The sequence below is a fragment of the Pinus tabuliformis genome, chromosome 7 (assembly GCF_031772625.1).
Source record: "Pinus tabuliformis cultivar Carrire ecotype Pingquan chromosome 7, CPIR1, whole genome shotgun sequence".
Lineage (NCBI taxonomy): Eukaryota > Viridiplantae > Streptophyta > Pinopsida > Pinales > Pinaceae > Pinus > Pinus tabuliformis.
The window spans coordinates 1,296,917,973-1,296,938,147 of record NC_142293.1 but is presented as its reverse complement, the minus strand read 5'-3'; the positions used below and the strand labels follow the sequence as shown (position 1 = coordinate 1,296,938,147).

General features: G+C 37.6%; 1 protein-coding gene across 1 annotated transcript; it reads left to right on the top strand.

Annotated features, from left to right (window-relative positions):
- Positions 1-3,191: 3,191 nt before the first annotated feature.
- On the top strand, positions 3,192-7,376 carry LOC149252257 (cytochrome P450 750A1-like). Its single transcript, XM_089454108.1, has 4 exons — positions 3,192-4,133; positions 4,209-4,814; positions 6,715-7,039; positions 7,153-7,376. Exons 1-4 carry the CDS (start codon positions 3,192-3,194, stop codon positions 7,374-7,376), a joined length of 2,097 nt encoding a protein of 698 aa, XP_089310234.1.
- The last annotated feature ends 12,799 nt before the right edge of the window (positions 7,377-20,175 follow it).

The following is a 20,175-nucleotide window of genomic DNA, read 5'->3' as shown; positions in this document are numbered from 1 at the left end:
TCGAGTACGCAAAGTGCAGTTTTGGTTGTATTTAGAGATGTTTTAGATGATGATAAGTATTACAGATAATGATAAAATCAATTAGTGTGTGAGATTTGTTAAACTGTTTAAAGTGGAGTTTTTGATGTATTCAAAGATGTTTTGATTTTTGGTTATTTATTTCTTTTTAAGGCATAGTATGTAGTTGACATATAATATTGAGAGCTTTTAAAAAATTAGAAAGATTTATAAGAATCAATTTTTTTCCTGTTTAAAAAATAATATAATGTGGTATTTTTATTGTTTAAATTTTATTTTTAATTTCCATAAAAATATTATGATATATTAGGAACCAATGATTTCGCATAAGATGTAGAAATATCATTTATAGAATATCATATATCAATAACAAAAAAAAAATATTGAGGTGATTTGCTTTTATTGTAAATTTTAATAGATTTTATTTTTATGAGAGATTTTTTGGTGTAAATCACATGATATTTCATTTGTTGAAGCGTTTCGAACCAACCAGTGTGGTTCATCGTCAGGACAAGTTGAAGAATCAGATGTAGCTTTGCATGTTAAATAGTCAGAACAGAACATCCAACGACTATAATTCTTGACCAGGTAACGACTATATTGACTAACGGCTAAATTTGACAAGGGAAATGGTTATATAATTTTATTGTAAATTTAATTATTATTTCATAACATATAATGTATATAACTTAATTTTATTGTAAATTTAATTATTATTAGACTATTTTTTTATCAAGTTGAAATTTGTTTTTTATAAGATATCTTAAAGAAGATATATAATTTTTTCATATATATATTAAAAAGATTGAAAATCCAATGATACTTTATATATAGTTAAATCAAATTTTAAATTCAAAATATTTATTACATTATAATCTTTATTTAAATAAAATTATTAGAAATTTAATTTTTCCTTTTAAATTTTATAAATATAAATATAAATTGTAATATTTAAAAATAAATTATAAAATATTCTAATATTTTATTATATTCTAATAAAATAAATTTGAACTTTAATAATTACCATCACTTGTTTTCAAGATGGTAAACTACTCTAATAAAAAAAAAGTAATTGATTGCAAATGATAATGTTAATTGATTTGGTTTTACTTAAATCTTAAATAAATCTTATTTCTGAGACTTAAAATAAATAAGTGATTTGCTTTTATTTAAATAAATTTTAATTTTGAAATATAAAATAAATGGTTAAATTATAGTTATATAAAGTAATATAACGTAATTTGTTTTTTAATTATATCTTTTATTTTTAAAAAAATTCTAAAGAAGATTAGTTCATACATGTATGCTGACTTTATTGTGTTTAAAGATATTGAAGAAAAAATCAAAATGTACTTGATATATGATATTTGAAAAGACATTAATGACACAAATATGATTTAATGTTAATTTATTATGCATCAACTGAGATATATTAAAAAAAAAAAATTGTATTTAAGGGATTTTATCTCTCTTTATTGATAAAAGATCTAGAATTATGAAAAATAATAATGGTTACATGGTGTTTTTAGAAAATTAAAACTAAATTTCATAATACATTTTATTATAGAACTTCCTTTAATAATAAGCATTTATCATATATTTTCATTTTCCTTTAACAATATATGTTTATTATATTGAAAAATATATACTTATCATATTCATATTCTAATCACATTTATTTTATTTTTATCTTATTATTTCAAGTTCTATATTCTATTATTTCAAGTTCTTTGGTGTAATTCATAATTGATGTAATTCACTACCATTTTTAACATAAGATTACTAATATATGCATCAAATAAGTGTTCAAATAAATACAATAGGCTTGAGATGCATGTTGAGCATGAAAATTTTTCCCAACTCTCTCATATTTAGCAAACTTTTCATAAATTTTTATAACTCTATTTTTTATTTCATTCTTAGTTTTTTTATTAATTGAAGATAGAGGTTGTGTTGGCACAACACTTCATTAGTATTGTTTTAACCCTCTTCCTTTATGTTATCGATATTTTCCTCTTGACGAGTAGTCATTAAGACCACTAATATTTTCCATGCTAAATTCATGACAATTAAATCCAAAAAAATTACTTATGATACTTTCATATATTACAACAACTACTTGGAAGAAGTTCCACCATATAAATATCTTTGAATCTATATCCATCATAAGCCCAATTAGTATTATCACAATGAGAAAAGAATAAATGGAGGATAGAAAACTTATTATGGGCTTGAAAATAACAATAAGTTTGCATATTTTTAGATATGGCATAAAAATAAACTCTTCCTTGAGACTCTTATTATTTTATACGGGTGTAAAGTTAAGGGCTACAATATCTATAAAGAAACATGGAGGAAGATAGAGAACACCTTAAGGTAGTTTATAACCTAAAATATCAAGATTAAATGTAACACTCCCTATCATGTCTTCATGATTGAAGATAGTCTTTCCCCATTGAAAGCATGGCTATGACTAGGTATGTTATATATAAGAAGTTAAACATCATGGAAACTAAGAGGTTTCCTAAAATTGCTTTCAACTCTAGCCAAAATCCCCACTTTCAGCTCAGGGATGTATTTTCTTGGTTAGACCATTGCTAAATAAAAGAGGAGATAATTTTGCAAAATAAAAATAATATTAAAATTATTATTACTTCAAAATTTTGGGAGAAATAATGGACATGTGAGAGGAAAAAAGAAAACTAAGATATTATAAGGAAGTGCTATCAAACCCAATTTTAAAAATTAAAAAACATTTTTTTTATTTTGATTAATGTTAAAAAGAAAATGAACATTATTAAAATAAAAACAAATTCTCATAAATTTCATAGTGAAATTGAGAAATAAACTGTTCTAAAAGCCCCATCAAACTTTCATAACATAAAAAAATTTAATATAAAAAATCATTTTTTTACTGTTTTTGCCTAAAAATAAAATATCGAAGAATTCTGAATAATCCAATATTTTCTTAAGATCCAATAAAATATATTTATGCATGGTTTGAATTATTTGAAATTTATTTACCATTTGCTTCACGATTATTTGAAATTCACTTACCATTTACCTTCACGCATATTATCGGGATAAACTGAGCTTTGATAGACCTTAGGGCGGCTATAAATAGCATACGCTTCTTCCTTTCATTCAGCGTCAGTTACCAACGTGTGTTCGATATGGAATTTCATATTACACTGCCTGCTAAAGGCTGTGAAGGTGCTAATGCAGCAGCTAGTGTTGGTTTATTTCTCTGTTTATTTTTCATACTCTTATTGCATAAGAGAAGGATTAGGGCCAGATTGCCTCCGGGCCCCTTTCCATGGCCAATCGTCGGAAATCTCTTCCAACTGATCGCTCCTGCTCACCGCGTTCTTAAAGCCCTTGCTGACCAATATGGCCCCATTCTGTTTATGCGCTTAGGCTCTGTCCCTACCGTCGTCGTCTCTTCTTCTGAGATAGCCAAAGAGTTTCTCAAAACTCACGACTTGAATTTTGCCAGCCGACCTCCAAAAGCCGCAGGGAGATTGATGTTTTTCAACTCTAAAGATGTGGCCTTCGCTCCTTATGGAGATCACTGGAGGCAAATGAAGAAAATATGCGTGTTAGAACTGCTGAGTGCCAAAAGAATTGAGTCGTTCAAGGGTGTGCGAGAGGAAGAAGTATCTGCGATGATCCGTTCAATTTGGGAGGAGAGTGAGAGCGGAATAATGGGTGTGAATATTAGCAAGGCCCTCTCTACTCTCAACTCCAATATAATTTGGCGGATACTGGCGGGGAGGACATTTTCTGACGATGATTTGGGTGGCGATTTCAAAGGTTTCAAGGATATGTTAGTAGACCTGATAACTGCGGCGGGGGCTTTTCCCATCGGAGACTTTATTCCCTATTTGGATTGGCTTGATTCGCAAGGTATCAAGCGGCGCATGAAGAAAATCCATAAAACATTCAATGAGTTTGTGGAGAAAATAATAGACGACCACGCTGCTCATCGCATGGCCGCGACTTCCAATCACCAGAAAGACGAAGAGCCTCACGTCAAAGATTTCGTGGATGTGCTGCTCGAGAAAGCTGAGGCCAACTCCAAAATCACAAGGGAAACTATCAAGGCTCTTGTGATGGTGTGTCTCTTATCGTTTTTTATCATCATTCGTTAGAACTTAAATCAGTCAAATTTTTGCATTAATTGTATGCAGGACATGTTCGTAGCCGGGACGGACACAACATCAACTACGTTAGAATGGGCAATGAGTGAGCTGGTGAGGCATCCACATGCCATGAAGAGATTGCAGCAAGAAATCGAAGATGTAGTGGGCAAACATCGCCAAGTGATTGAATCCGACGTAGCGAGGATGAAATACCTCCACTGCGTAGTGAAAGAGACGCTAAGATTATACCCAGCGGCTCCGCTAGCCATTCCTCATGAATCTGTAGAGGCTGTTACAGCAGGCGGATACTCTATCCCTAGGAAAACAATGTTGATTGTGAATGTGTGGGCTATAGGAAGGGATGTCAATGTGTGGGGGGCAGATGCTTCCGAATTCAAGCCTGAGAGATTCATGAAGGACGAACATGTGAATTCAGCAGATCAATCAGACTTCCGTATGATTCCGTTTGGGGCAGGAAGGAGAGGATGCCCAGGGGCCCCCATGGCTATTCCCACCATTGAACTCGCAGTGGCTCAGCTGATGCACACTTTTAACTGGAGAGTTGAAGGTGATCCGTCGCGGCTTGATATGACGGAAGTTTGTGGGCTGACGATTTCAAGGCAAGTTCCGCTGCGTGCTTATCCAAGCTTGAGGGTAGGCTTTCCTCTATACTCCAGCGATGAAGCGTAGGAAGAGGCTAGGTACCGTGGGGCTTTATGTACAGTGGCTTCCCTATTTTCCCTAGTGGCTTTAATTTAGCTACCAACGCTTTGGCTACATGTTATCGTAGTTTATTTTATGGTATTCTAATATTCGTAGCAATGCTTTCGCTACATGCTCTTGTAATTTAGTTTATGGTAATTACGTAACGTTGATTATTATGCTGATTTCGGTACCTTGCCTTATGATTGGTCAGTGGGATTCTTGACATAGAATTTAGATTGTTAATCATATAACCAGCAATAAGCAACTTAGAGTAAAAGAATAATATTAATGTAAATAAATGTGAGTGAATGATATGTGTTAGGGGTACTTTTACTATTTTTGAGCCCAGAGGCTCACTATACAACCCATTATGATGTGTAACATTGTCAGTCTGTCATCAAAGTTGAAATTTTGGTCATGTGCCAAAATAAAATTTTTAAAATATCTAAAATAATAGAAAAAATTAAATAACTATAAAAAATATTTAAATAATGTCGCTCATAAAAAAAATTTCACGTGAAGAAATTGGATCCCTCTCAGCTTATATTAGATTTGTACTTAAAATGGGTCTATGCTAGTATATTTTTCTTTTTTTAAAAGGAATTTTGTTTATTTTAAAGTTGTTTTTGAATTTATAAAGAGTTTAGTTTATTCAAGTTTTTTTGAATTAGTTGCATTATGCATATTTTCATGACTCAAACTTATGAGTTATTTTAACAAATCTTTAGATGTTAGAAATATGTTTAAGAAGAGGACTATTCAATCTTAACAACAAGGCTTAAAGCCATTACAAAGAAGCTCATTGTGTCACTTACTGGAATCAACTTGGATGGGGAGGGTCCCAATAATTCCTTCAAACCACTCAAAATAGGCCCAATTAACATAATTATATGTTAATAATTAGACAACATATATAAAATATGGACATTTTCACTTATATAAATATTACATGTTATGTGATTATATGATATTAAATGGTAATAATTAAATATCCAATACTAAATAAAACATTTGATTCATGGGTTAATGTCTAAGTTATGCCTTGATTAGCCACTACCTAGATGCATATAAGGCCATAGTATCCCTTAGCATGACTAGCTTTTTCCCCACAAACTTTCCAATGGATGACCTTTACACCACTGAGTGACTGAATAAAACACCCTCTCACCCTTTACTCTACACCAAGTAGGTGAAAAAGATATATGTGTGTGTGTGTGTGTGTGTGTGTGTGTGTGTTAAATTACTTGCATACCTTCACAATTCCTTGCATTATTTTATTTTCTTTAAATTATTGAGCTGAGGGGCTCATTCTACAGCCCACTATGATGCGTAACTCTGTCAGTCCGTCATAAAAGTTGAAATTTTGCTCGTATTGGCCAAAATAAAAAATTTAAAAGATCTAAAAAAAAAAATTAACTATACAAAACATTTAAATAATGTCTTCTCATAAAAAAAATTGCAAGTGAAGAAATTGGATCCCTCTCAGCATATGTTAGATCCGTATTTAAAATGAATCCATATTGGTTTATAAAAATTTATTGCTGGAGGATGATTATGAACATTAATTAAAATTGGTCTTTGTTTCATATAAAGAAAAGTTAATGTGATTATTAAAATTATTTGTTTAGTGAAGTTGTTGATTGTTAGTTAAGCTGAAGGCTTTTTATGGTGAAGCTTTGCCTCACGACACTATAGCTAGATTCGTCGACTGCCACATAATCTAGCTATAGTGTTGTGAGGTAAGAGTTCAAACCGTGTTTCCTTGTCAACATTCACATCGTTTTATCTCATTTTCTCATATGGAAGATACCACCATTCTTGTTGGCTACATCCCTTGCAAGAATGGCAGGGGAGCCCTCCCACCTTCCCCTGGAAGACCCTCCACACAGTTTCCCCTGAAACAAAAACAAATGAGGATCAAATTCCCGTGGTAACCAATGCGACCGAGGGCTTAAGTCTCGACCACATTCTGTTCGGCATAGGCGGATCGGCTCGGCTCTGGCCTAAGCGCAAAGAATACGCCAAGCTCTGGTGGAATCCCGACCTAATGCGGGGTTTCGTTTGGTTGGACGAAGATCGTGGGACCGTTGATCCATCTGAGTCATTTCCACACACCAAATTATCTAACGACACCTCTCACTTCTCTTACATGAAGCCAATGGGACACCGCTCCAGTATTCAGATCACCAGAATTGTTCAGGAGACTTTGAAGCTCTGTCTGCATAATGTTCGATGGTTTTTTCTTGGGGACGATGATACAATTTTCAATGTCTATAATTTGATGAAGGTTCTAAGTATGACCCCTTTGAGATGCATTACATTGGGAGCTCCTCCAAGAACCACTTTACCAATACACACTTCAGTCATGGCGTGGCTTTCGATGGTGGTGGCATCACCATCATCTATCCTCTAGTAGAGGCGTTGAATAACATGGAGGATGCATGTTTGCAACGTTGTTCTCAGTTTTTGGGCAGCGATGATAGACTCCATGCTCGATCCAGGTGGATATAGGTGGCCAACCACCTATTCCACTTGGACCCCCACCATTGTTTCTTTTAGTTTTTCAGTTTCCTTATTTGTAGCACAATTTACTATTTTTTGCAGTTTTTCGGGTACTGAACTTTCGGAGCCGTTTTGAGGCCCTAAATGATGTTTTTTGGGAAAATGTGGAGCAACTTGGGGCTTCGCCTGATGTTTCCCACTCAAAAGTTGAAGTCCTTGGATAGATATTTCTAACAAGGTATTGTTCACATCAAACGGAGATCGCATGCCAAAGTTACAACCCCAGGAAGTTGATGTACCAATTTACCCAAACGGGGCACATAGTTTGGCGCTTCATCTCCTAGGGTTAGGTTCTTGGATGTTTAGGGTTTTCCATTGTTTCTCAACAATAAATAGGGCTTCTAGCCTCATTGTAACATAGTTCAAAGGCATGTCGCTACCATTGCCCGAGCTAGTCTTATTTCCATTCTTTTTGTAAGCATATTTCAGTATTTGATATTAATGAAATGAAGTGTTATTTCTACTACATCTTTGTATTTATGGTTATATTTGTAATTTGTTGTGTTCTTATTTAAATCCGGATCAATGGTATCAGAGCGGTCTGCTCTTTCTTTGTTTTTCTTTGCATGCCTCCAACGAGGTCAGGATATAAGGAGTTAGGTGTTGAACTGGTCAAACCTTTGCAAGACCAGCCTCACAAATCCTGATGGCCTCCCATGGCAGATGAAAAGAAAGATGAGGGGGCAGGAGATCCTATCAAAATCTTGCTCGAAGAAGCCCTCGAGTGACAAAGGAATCTGATGATGGACAACTTTGCCCAAATCCTTCAGCGGCTACCCAAGGGCAATGCATCTACTTCCGGAAGCTACTCTGAAAGTGCCACACCCTTTAAGGTACAAGTTAACTTTGACATTCCCATATTTGAGGGTCAGATAGATGCAGACGCTGTAGATAAATGGTTAAATCTGCTAGAAGGATATTTTTCCGTTCATGATTTTTCCAGCTGGGAAAAGATCACTTTTTCACTTCTCAAAGTATCCCCCCACGTCAAGGAATGGTGGGAAACCTACTATGAGTATAAGGATGAAAGTACGAACTCACTGTTTTCAGCCACACCCACTTGGAACTTGTTCCGGGATTCCATCAAGGAGCATTACTACCCTGTTGGGAGCTATGAGGATAAATACATAAAGTGGACAATGCTGCGACAGGGAAGGGACCAAGATGTGCCAAAGTTTACCAATGTTTTTCATACCCTTCGCACGAAGTTGGGTATCAAGGATTCTGAGAAGAATTTGGTTCTCAAGTATTGCAACTACCTGCAAAGGTACATCCAAGACGAGATAGAATTCTTGGACATCTCCTCGGTTGGCATGGCATACTGATATGCTGTCAAGATCGAGAAAAAGTTTAAACAGAAGAAGCGAGACTTTGGATCTGCGAATCTGAAGCAAGGGAAAGGTGCCCCCAAACTGTAGAACAAACGAAAAAGCCAAGGTGGGGGAACCTAGGACAACCCGCCAAAGCCTTAAGAAAATAACAACGCTGCAAAGCCGAAGGACACAGGAAAGTGGTGTGAGTTCCATAAGAGATCCACTCACAACACAAGTGAGTGTGGGGCCAAGCAGTCACTGGTGGCCAAGCTAAAGGCTTCGGAATCATATGCATGTTCTAACTCTAAGTCAAAACCCGACAAGAGGAATGAAAAAGGGAAGCAGATTACCAATGTGGAGCTCAACACCATCATTTCCACCACGAATCGAGAAGGAGGAGCCCGAAGATCTTGAGGAGGAGGAGTGCCTCTTCCACTCCCAAATGTGGGTAAAGGGTTCCCCCCTACAGTTCATTATTGACAGCAGGAGCCAAAAGAACCTCATTTCGGCAGAGGTCATGAAGCAACTGGGCTTACCGACCACAGCACATCCACAATCGTACACCATCGGGTGGCTTCACCAAGGATGGGATCTTCGCGTGAGCGAGCAGTGTCACCTGCCATACAACATCAAGCCCTTCATGGATGAGGTATTATGTGACATTGCTCCCCTTGATGTTTTTGATGTATTATTAGGCCAACCATACTTATGGAAGCGACATGTTGTGTATACGTCAAGGCCTTATGTTGTTATTGTTACTTTGGGAAATAAGTTGTACAGGATACCAGAGGTAGCACCACCTACTGCCATCTCTTTAGTTACTGCAAAGAAATGCAGTAAGCTCATTTCCAAAAATAGGAAATTTGTTTTCCTGATCATATGCCCTCAGAGAAAGAAGAAGCCGGTGGACACGACCTCCAGACAGGGCCCCTCCGCATGGCAAAAACAGAGGGACAAGGTTGTGGAGGAGTACGAGAACACCTTCACCTCCCCCACAAGGGTGCCTCTACACTGTTAGGTCAAGCACTCCATCAATATGAGCCCAGGTGCATCACTTCCCAGTGGACCAATCTATTGGTGCTCCATTCTATAGAACGACAAAATCAAGAGGCAGATTCAAGAGCCATTACATAAAGGTCACAGCCGTCTGAGTTCATCGCCCTGTGGGATCTCAATTGTGTTGGTACAAAAGAAGGATGGGACTTGAAGACTCTGTATTGACTATCAAGCGCTAAACAAGATCACTGTCCAGAATAGGTACCCAATCCCATGGATTGATGACCTTCTGGACAAACTTAAGGGGGCAAAATATTTCAGTAAGATCAACTTGAAGTCCGGCTATCACCAGGTACCAATCGAACCCTCTGATGTGTGGAAGGATGCCTTCAAAGCCAAGGAGGGCCTTTTCGAATGGTTAGTTATGCCTTTTGGGTTAACTAATGCTCTTGCAACCTTCATGAGGCTGATGGATGGCATCTTACGGCCATTCACCAACTCATTTGTACTAGTATACTTGGATGACATCCTGGTCTTCAACCAAAGTTGGGAAGAGCACCTCCACCACACTCGACATGTTCTCCAAACACTGCAGCAACACAAGTTGTGTGCCAATTTGGAGAAATGCACTTTTGGCATGACCCAGGTTTGGTATCTGGGATACATTATTGATGAACGAGGGGTGCATGTGGATCTAGCCAAGATCCAAGTCATTCAGGATTGGCTAGCACCAACCACTCTGTCAGAGCTCGTAGCTTTCTGGGTCTTTCCAATTTCTACCACAGGTTCGTTTTGGGATTCTCTCATATCACTTGGCCCTTGAGTCAAGTCACCAAGGGAGGAGAGAAAGAAAAATTCTTTTGGTCTGAATCTCAACAGAAGGCATTTGCAGAGTTGAAACATTACCTCTGCTTTGCACCAGTGCTCACTTTACCAGACTTGCAACAACCATTTGAGATCGAGATAGATGCCTCTGACTATGCTATTGGGGTAGTCCTTACTCAACAGGGGCATCCAGTGGCATATCACAGTGAGACACTTTCAGACATAGTCCGAAAGTATCCCACTTATGACAAAGAGATGTATTCCATTGTGCAGACATGCCAACAATGGAAGCATTACATTTTGGGGAAGGAAACGATCATCCACACAAACCACTGACCCCTATAGCTCATACAGATGCAAGGGAAGTTGCAGAATGATCGCCATCAAAAGTGGTCCACATACCTGCAGTAGTTCCATTTGAATATCAAGTATAAGAAGGGTAACACCAATAATGTTGCAAATTGCTTCAGCCGACGACTGATCATGGTGTTAACCACTGTGCTCAACTCTTGTGGGCACGAGATTTTTGATTGACCACTTCTCTACAAAAGTGACCCAGAATTCAGCCACACATACCAAATGCTCTTGGAGGGTCAGCAAGTTCCATATTTTTACCTCCAGGATGCCCTGCTATGCCACCTTGGACACCTTTGTGTTCCTTCAAGCGAGCAAGCCAGGATGATTTGGGAAGCACACTACAGTCATGCCACTGGGCATTTTGGGGTCAAGAAAATAGTGGTGGTACTGCAAAATTATTTCTATTGGCCGAATCTTCGACAGGATGTCAGGAATTACATTAGATCCTGCACTGCCTGCGCCAAACTGACCATCAAGAAGCAAGGCCTCTATACTTCACTGCCTGCCCCTAGTCGACCTTGGGAATCCATCTCCATGGATTACATGTTGAGCCTTCCTTCTACTAAGCATGGAAACGACTGTGTTTTTTTAGTCGTCAACAGATTCTCGAAGATGTAAATTATGGTAGCCTGCAAGAAGAATATCATAGCAAAAGCCACTTCTAAACTCTTATTTGAACGAGTGTGTGTACAATTTAGGATCCAACATTCTATCATCTCAGATCGAGATAGCAGGTTCCTCAGTACATTTTGGTCCAGTCTCTGGTCAATGCTGGACACCAATCTCACTAAGTCCACAACTTTCCATCCCCAAACTGATGGCCAGACAGAGGTCGTCAACATGATGATCGTACACATTCTATGTATGTACAACTCAAAGCATCCACGCACATGGGATGAGAGCCTTCCCCATGTCCAACATAGCTATAACCAGGCTCTACACAGCTCGACTGACCACAACCCTTTTCAGGTGGGCTTGGGATTCCAGCCACTATGTCCCATTGATGTGGCCATACCATTTGCAGTTACTCAGGTAAATTCGACTCATGTCCAGTCGGAAGCCGATAAGGAAAACAACTTCATTGAGCACATCCAACATATCCACTAGTAGGTCCATGAAATTCTAGAGAAGTCAAACTCCAAGTACAAATGACGACATGATCAACATCGGGTTCCACACAAGTTTCAGGTGGGCTACAAAGTCTAGCTGCATTTGCAGAAGGAATGCCTTACCGGAGCCTATCGAAAACTCAGACCACTCTGATATGGTCCTTACACCACTACCAAGGCTGTCAGTGACAATTCATTTGAGCTCATCATTTCCCCATTCCCTAGCTTACACCTAGTGTTCAATGTGGACCACCTTCGACCATACTTCCCACCATTGTTGGACACATCAGACATTGCAGAACAACTCACAACTACATAGTTAAATCCATATTGCATGGAACAAGCCAAAACTGATCAGATCATGGACATGTAGATGAATAACACCCACCAACAAAGGATCTAACTATATCGAGTTGTCAAAGCAGGCCAACTCCTTCACCAGGGCAAGTGGCTCACTAGGGACCAAGTTCAGCAGAAGTTTCCTCATCTCATGGAGGAACTCAATGCAATGGGGACCATTGCTTCCTATGGGGGGAGGAATGATCCAGGTGGATATTGGTGGCCACTCACCTATTCCACTTGGACACCCACCATTGTTTCTTTCCATTTTTTAGTTTCCTTATTTTTAGCACAATTTACTATTTTTGGCAGTTTTTCGGGTCCTAAACTTTTAGAGTCGTTTTGAGGCCCTAAACGATGTTTTTTGGGAAAACCGGGAGCAACAAGTGTCATTGAACATGTTTCTCACTCAAAAGTTGAAGTCCTCGGATAGATATTTCTAACGAGGTATTATGCGTGTCAAACGGAGATCGTATGCCAAAGTTATGACCCGAGGAAGTTGATGTACCAATTTACCCAAACGGGGCCCATAGTTTGGCACTTCATCTCCTAGGGTTAGGTTTTTGGATGTTTAGGGTTTTCCATTGTTTCTCAACAATAAATAGGCCTTCCAGCCTCATTGTAACATAGTTCAGAGGCATGTATCCACCACATCTCTTCTTAGAGATAAGCTACTATCGCTCGAGCTAGTCTTATTTCCATTCTATTTGTAAGCATATTTCAGTATTTGATATTAATGAAATGAAGTGTTATTTCTACTGCATCTTTGTATTTATGGTTATATCTGTAATTTGTTGCATTCCTGTTTAAATTTGGATCAATGCTTGTATTTCTAAGCTCAAGATTCCTCTTACTAGAGAAGTTGGATTTTATTAGGTGAGTCATTTAGTGCACTTTACTGCCCTTCTTTGTTATTTTAATTTGAACTAAAATTTGCAACAATATGAACAGGGTGTTGATAAAAAAGGTTGTCGTCCAAGCTGTTGGAAAGGCGGAGGAGATAAAACAAAAATTCACACACAAATCCACGAGTTGTGGCTCTTCTATTGATCACACAAAACTTGATACATATAATGAACCCGGTGAAGGGTATTTATCCTTTTCCAACTAGCGACTCACCTTGACATGCAACCACATGTAACCACACACTAAAAGTCATCTATCACTTAACTTGACTTGACTCAACACTCAAATACTCAATCACTCAATCACTCAGTTAACTGACTCTCTTAGTTGAGCCAACTCCTCATGGAGGAGTAATTATCTTATTTTAACACTCCCCCTTAATTATGACCACTAAACTAACACATGAGTCATGACAACTCAAACAAGCCCGTTGGTCTATTTCTCAGCTAGGCTTACAACACCCAAGTTTCATCTATGAAACTCAAACACATCTTGTGCTAATGCCTTAGTAAATATATCAGCTAATTGGTCACTAGATTTATAGAGCTTCAAGTGAACTTCTCCATTGCTCACAAGTTTTCTAATAAAGTGATTTCTAGTATCAATGTGCTTGCTCTTTTGACGAAAAACACTATTCTTGGATAGTGCAATCATTGAGGTGTTGTCACAGTATATTTTTATTAATCCTTGTTGTTTCTACTTGAGTCCATCAAATACTCTTCTTAACCACATTGCTTGACATGCTACTGATGTTCTTGCTACATATTATGCTTCTGCTCATGAAAGTGTCACAATGGGCTGCTTCTTAGATGCCCATGAAATCACACCTGAACCAAGGTGGAACACAAAACTAGAAGTGCTCTTCCTATCATCCAAACTACCTGAAAAAACACTATTTGTGTATCCAATCAAATATTTATTTTCTATGCTTGCATACATTATCCCACAATCTCTAGTTCCTGCTATGTATCTCAGAATTCTTTTGCTTTCACTCCAATGTGTGTCTTTTGGAGTCTCCATAAATATGGAAATCAAACTTACTCCTTGCATGATATCTAGTCTTGTAGCTGTGAGATACAAGAGGCTTCCAACCAATCTTTTGAATAGAGTTGGATTGACATCTGTTCCTTCATCATCCTTGCTTAACTTTGTACCTGTTGCAACTGGTGTAGGGACAGGTTTGCAATTTTCCATCCTGAATCTTTTCAACAAATATTTGGCATATTTATTTTGACAAATAAAATTCCTTTTTCAGATTTCTCAACTTCTATGCCAAGAAAATATTTCATGAGTCATCTCAAATTCTTTCATCATGGCTGCTTTAAATTCATCTATCTCAAAATCACCTGTAAAAATCATGTCATCAAGATATAACCAAACAATCAAAATATGTCCATGCTCATTTACCTTTGTGTACATGGTAGGCTCACTGTTGCTTCTACAAAATCCATTCTTGGTCATGTAGTTGTCGATTATGTTATACCAAGCTCTAGGCGCTTTCTTCAGCCCATAGAGGGCTTTCTTCAACTTGTAAACTTCTCTTCCTTACTTTCAACTTCATATCCTAGAGGCTACTGCACATAAATTTCTTCTTCTAGAATTCCATTCAAGAAGGTTGATTTCACTTCCATCTGATATACTTTCCACTTGTTCTAAGATGTTGTGGCTAGAACTACTCTTACAGTATCCAATCTAACTACCGAAGCAAACGTTTCTCCAAAATCTATTCACAGATGTTGCGAGAATATTTTTGCTACAAGTCTTGCTTTAAATCTATCAATTTCAACTTTCTCATTCAACTTTGTCTATTACACCCACTTTACACCAATGAGATTTTTTTTCGTTTGGTACATCAATCAAATCACATGTATCATTCTTTTCAATAGCTTCAATTTCTTCATCCATGTCTTGCACCAAATTTTCATCTCTGATTGTTTCTTCGAACAAAGAAGGTTGGAATGAAAACAATGAAAATTTTGAACTAACATCCAAATCATCATAAATATATTTCAGATTTCTCATCTTTCTCTTACCATTGCTTGATTCATACACTAATTGACTGTTGGGAGAATCTCGATCTATTGATCTTCTTGAAGATCCATGCTGCTCTAAAAATCTTGGAGTCCTTGTTGGTGTGTCTCTGTTTCATGTCTTCACCTGTGATTCTTTCTGCTCATTTTCTGCTACATCATCTTCTTCCATCAATGGCCCTTGTTCATTAACTATTTTGTCTATAGTTCCATTCCATGACTCTTGTTCTTTGAACACAACATCTCTGCTAATTATGGTCTTGTTTGTGACAGGGTTATACAATTTGTAAGCTTTTGATTTCTCACTATAACCAGCAAATATGCATTTTTCACTTTTATCATCCAATTTTCCTCTTCGCTCTTTAGGCACATGTTCATAATCTACACATCCCAACACTCTAAGATGAGATACACTGCAAGATATACCTAACCATGATTTTTCTGGTACTTTTTTCATCACACTCCTTGTATGAGATCTGTTGGCCACATAAATAGCACATGAAATTGCTTCTGCCTTTCAACATGCTTCTTACCATGTTCATAATTGTCATGTTCTTTCTCTATGCTACACAATTCTTCTGCGGTGTGTACCTGGTTGTAAACTGTCTTCTGATTCCATGTTGTTTGTAGTAATCATTGAATGCCTTTGAATCATATTCCGCACCACGATCTGACCTCAATACCTTGAAATGTTGATCACTTTGTTTCTCTACTAAGGCTTTGAATTCTTTAAACCTTGTAAAAGTTTCAGACTTCTACTTCAAGAAGTAAACCCAAGTCTTTCTACTATAATCATCACTGACATTAAGGAAGTAATAACTTCCACCAATCGACTGTGTCCTCACAGGTCCGCACAAGTCTGTATGCACTAGCTCAATAGGTTTCTTTGCTCTGTATGCAACTCCGTTTAAAAAAATTCACAATGTTTCTTTCCCAAGATGCAACACTCACAAGTACTAGCAGGTTCTTTGATAGGAGGTGATCCTCTGACCATATGTTTCTGCTACAAAAATATTAAGCTTGAAAAGTGTAAGTGTCCAAATTGAAAGTGCCATAACCAATAATCATCAGAACATGCAACTATAAAATAACTGACCTGATCATTGTAATTCATATCTAGAGGAAAGAGTTTGTTCCTCGTCATCTGCACCTTTGCTATCAGCTTCTTACTTGGGGGCTTGTCATATATAACACATTCTTGACCTTGAAAGATAACTTTGTATCCTTTCTGTGTCAATTGACCAGTACTTGTGAAATTATGTTTGACATTAGGAACATAATATACATCTAAGATTGTCTTCAGCTCCCGCTGCTTTGTTAGAATGTTGACCTCTCCTTCGCCATCTACTTCCATAGTCTTGTCAGTCCCCAAATTTACCTCTATTTTCACAGATTGATCGAAATTTGCAATCAAATTCTTATTTCCTATCATGTGGTTACTGCACCCACTATCTAACAGCCACACATTGTTAAAAGTTTCATGCATGGTATGGCAAGCTAGGAACATGGAGTTAGTACTCTCTCTAGTGACATTATATCTCTAGTTTGTTGGCATTATGATGCATGTGCTGTACTTGATGGCAACCCACTTGTAGTAGAACAACTCACTTGTATATGGTAACTAGATGAATCTACAGAAGAGATATCAAATGTGATAGAATGCATGACAGTTGTGACAAAATACATGGCACTTCAAAGGAATCAGTTCAGAAGTAATGTACAATGGCAACTCTCTCAGATGACAGTTCACAGTGCAGTAGGTTAACAACAAAGAATTACATATTAGACTACAAAGAATGAAGAAAGAGAGGTATACGCAGGTTCACCTTGACCAAGTTGCGTATACACGCAGGTTCACTGACCACAAGTAGCGTATACGTACACATGCACTTTCATAGAAGGAAAAGTGCGTATATCTTGGAAAACTAAGTTTTTGGTCTGAGGTATTTGGTCCATGGTATTTTGATCCATGGTATTGGTCCAAGGTATCTGGTCCAAGGTATTGACCCTAGGTATTTGGTCCAAGGTATTGGTCCTAAGTGGTTTTGGTCCATGGTATTGAGAAAGGCCTAAAACTATAAAAGGAGGAGAAGATCATTAGGCCAAGGGTGCAAGTAATTGAATATCTGATGAAGTGTGAGATCCAGTATGCAGGTTATCGGCTTATGGTGCTTTGCTTGATCTGAATCAAGGATGAACCTTAGCGGTTGATGAGGGATAAGATCTAATCGGAATCTTAAGGCTTGAAATGAATTATCATTATATTGTTTGATCATGTATAGTCTAGATCTGAATACTGACGCATGTGTTGTTCTATAAATGTTATGATCTGGGTATGACTGAAGTCTGGAATAGCTGCAAAATTATGAATTAATATTTACAGACATATACGCTGGTTGGCTTTGATAAAAGCGTGTATACACGCTAGTTCAACACATCTAAGTAGCGTATACATTATGTAATGTGATATTTGAAGTTGCAGGTGGATCCGACTGTTGTTGCATAATTCTGAGTTTTTCTTTGTGTTTTGGTGACTGTAGTTTGATGACAGTATATTGAATGTTCAGATTGATTGATTATGATTTGCTTCAGTGACGATGGGCTTTCAGTGATTCAGTTATGGGTGATTCAGAGATTTATGATTGAGTTTCAATGATTGGTTAATGCAGATGTATTTGATGGTTGTAGCACAGTGGTGGTTGTTTTTTAGCTTCAATGTTGATAATGGGTCCAGTATGAAAATTAGATGAAACGAGGCCTTCATGTGTATTGTTGTGTACCAGGAGCATCCAGTCTGAAAATTTATGAAACGTGGTCCCTAGAGGAAGAGATAATCCTTCTGTAGGTCGGCGCCTACGTACTAGTAAACATATCGGCTAGTACAAGAGCTAGGGGGTTGTAGCTCCCTTCTAGTAGAAGCTGGAGAACAAGAGAAGGTAGTAACCTTCTGCAGGTAGAAACCTGCGTACTGGTTTAAGTTTGCACCAATACAATGTTGTAAACAGATTTTCTTATTATTAAAAGAAGACAGAGACGACAGTAGCAAGTGGTTTTCACCCACATTGGGTTTCCACCTTAAATCTTGGTGTTCATGTGTGTTGCTTATGTTTGATGGTTCATTATGTTATTAACTGCACATGGTTACTATTTAATGTTTAATAAATTACTGATGCACAGATTAAAGATCAACATATGATGAATTAACTGAATCATTAGTTTGCTGGATATACGCTTGTTTCCTTAAACATAGTTGCGTGTACATGCGGGTTACCTTCATTGAAGTAGTGTATATAAATTTGAGTATGAAAAGAAAAAGATTATTGACTTGACTAACACTGATTCATCCCCCCCTCTCAGTATTATTTCCATCATAGTTCCCTTGATCAACTATCTTCTTCCTGTAATCACGAGCATAGTGATCAAATTTATTGCAATAATAACATCTCACCTTTGATTTCTCAACTCTTTGATTATTGTTGAAGCTTCTGTAGTTGCTTCCACTTTCATGTTCATGCTCTTCTCGTCCATCTCTCTGAACGCCATATCTTTTGATTTGTCCTCTGCCTCTCCTTCTACTTTTGCCTCGACCTCTGTCTCTTGAAATAGAAACCTGAATTTTGAAGGCGGTCTCTAAAGTGGATTGCTTATTTCTATCTATCCTTGCCTCATGCAATAGAAGTGATCCCATCAGCTCATCAATTGTTAATGATGCCAAATACTTGGCTTCTTCTATGGCTGCTACCACAACATGAAATTTGGTAGAGAAATATCTAAGGACCTTCTCAATCACTGTTTGATCTTTAATCTCTTCACCATAAATCTTTGACTAATTTATGACAATTATGACCCGATTCAGGAAAGAATCGATGTCCTCTGTCTCCTTCATCTCCAGACTTTCAAAATCTCTCCTAAAATTCTGCAACTTAACAATATTGACTGTATCCATACCTATATAGATTATCTCCAAAGTATCCCATGCTACTTTTGTTGAAGACATGATCATAATCTTTTGGAACACTGCTCGATCCACTCCCTGCTGAAATGGCCGCAATGCCTGTGCATTATTTTTCTTGTCTTTCTTTTAGTGTAGCCTCTCTGTATTATTGAGAGCTCGTTCTGTTGCTTCATCCTTAGGTTTTGGAAACCCAAGCTGGACATAATCCCAAACATCATGAGCCTGCAACGTGGTCACCATCTTAATGGCCCACACATCATAATCCTTCCTTTTAAATGGTGGGAACTGGGGCTGGAAATTTGAGAAAGCCATCTTTCTGCAAACATTTCTCTTAAAAAAGAAGCATAAAATTTCTCCTTTAATAAGATTTTTCAAAAATACCCCTTTGATTGTTGTTGAGGGAGGAAGAGCAGGAGAAGCTAGGGTTTGTTCGTCACGGACTGTGCCTGACAAACCTGCAATCACTGCAGTATGAGAAATGACATGAGGAAAGAGACAAAGAATATTGCTAACAGAAGAAATGAGTGGTATGGCAGTGGGGGAGATATCCCCTCCTACCAAAACGTTGTTGTAGGGGAGATGAGCCACCATGGCACAGCCAGAGGCAATAGAAATCATGGGAAATGGATACCGGTTTTGGGAGCTAAATGGAAAGTGGGCTTGGGAGGAAAATGCCTACCCAGAGCAACCAAGAAACCCTGATTTGTGATACCAAACAACAAACTGGAGGAATACAGAAGATATATGAAGGACCATGCCTTGATATGTAAGTTTATTAGGGCTTGGCCAACCGAGAAGGAACTGATCAAATGGATTCAACAACGATGGCAACCAAAGGGGCACATAGACCTCAAGCTAGGGGCGAAAGGATTCTTCTCTGTAATCTTTTCCAACCTAGAAGACAAGGAGAAGGTTTTC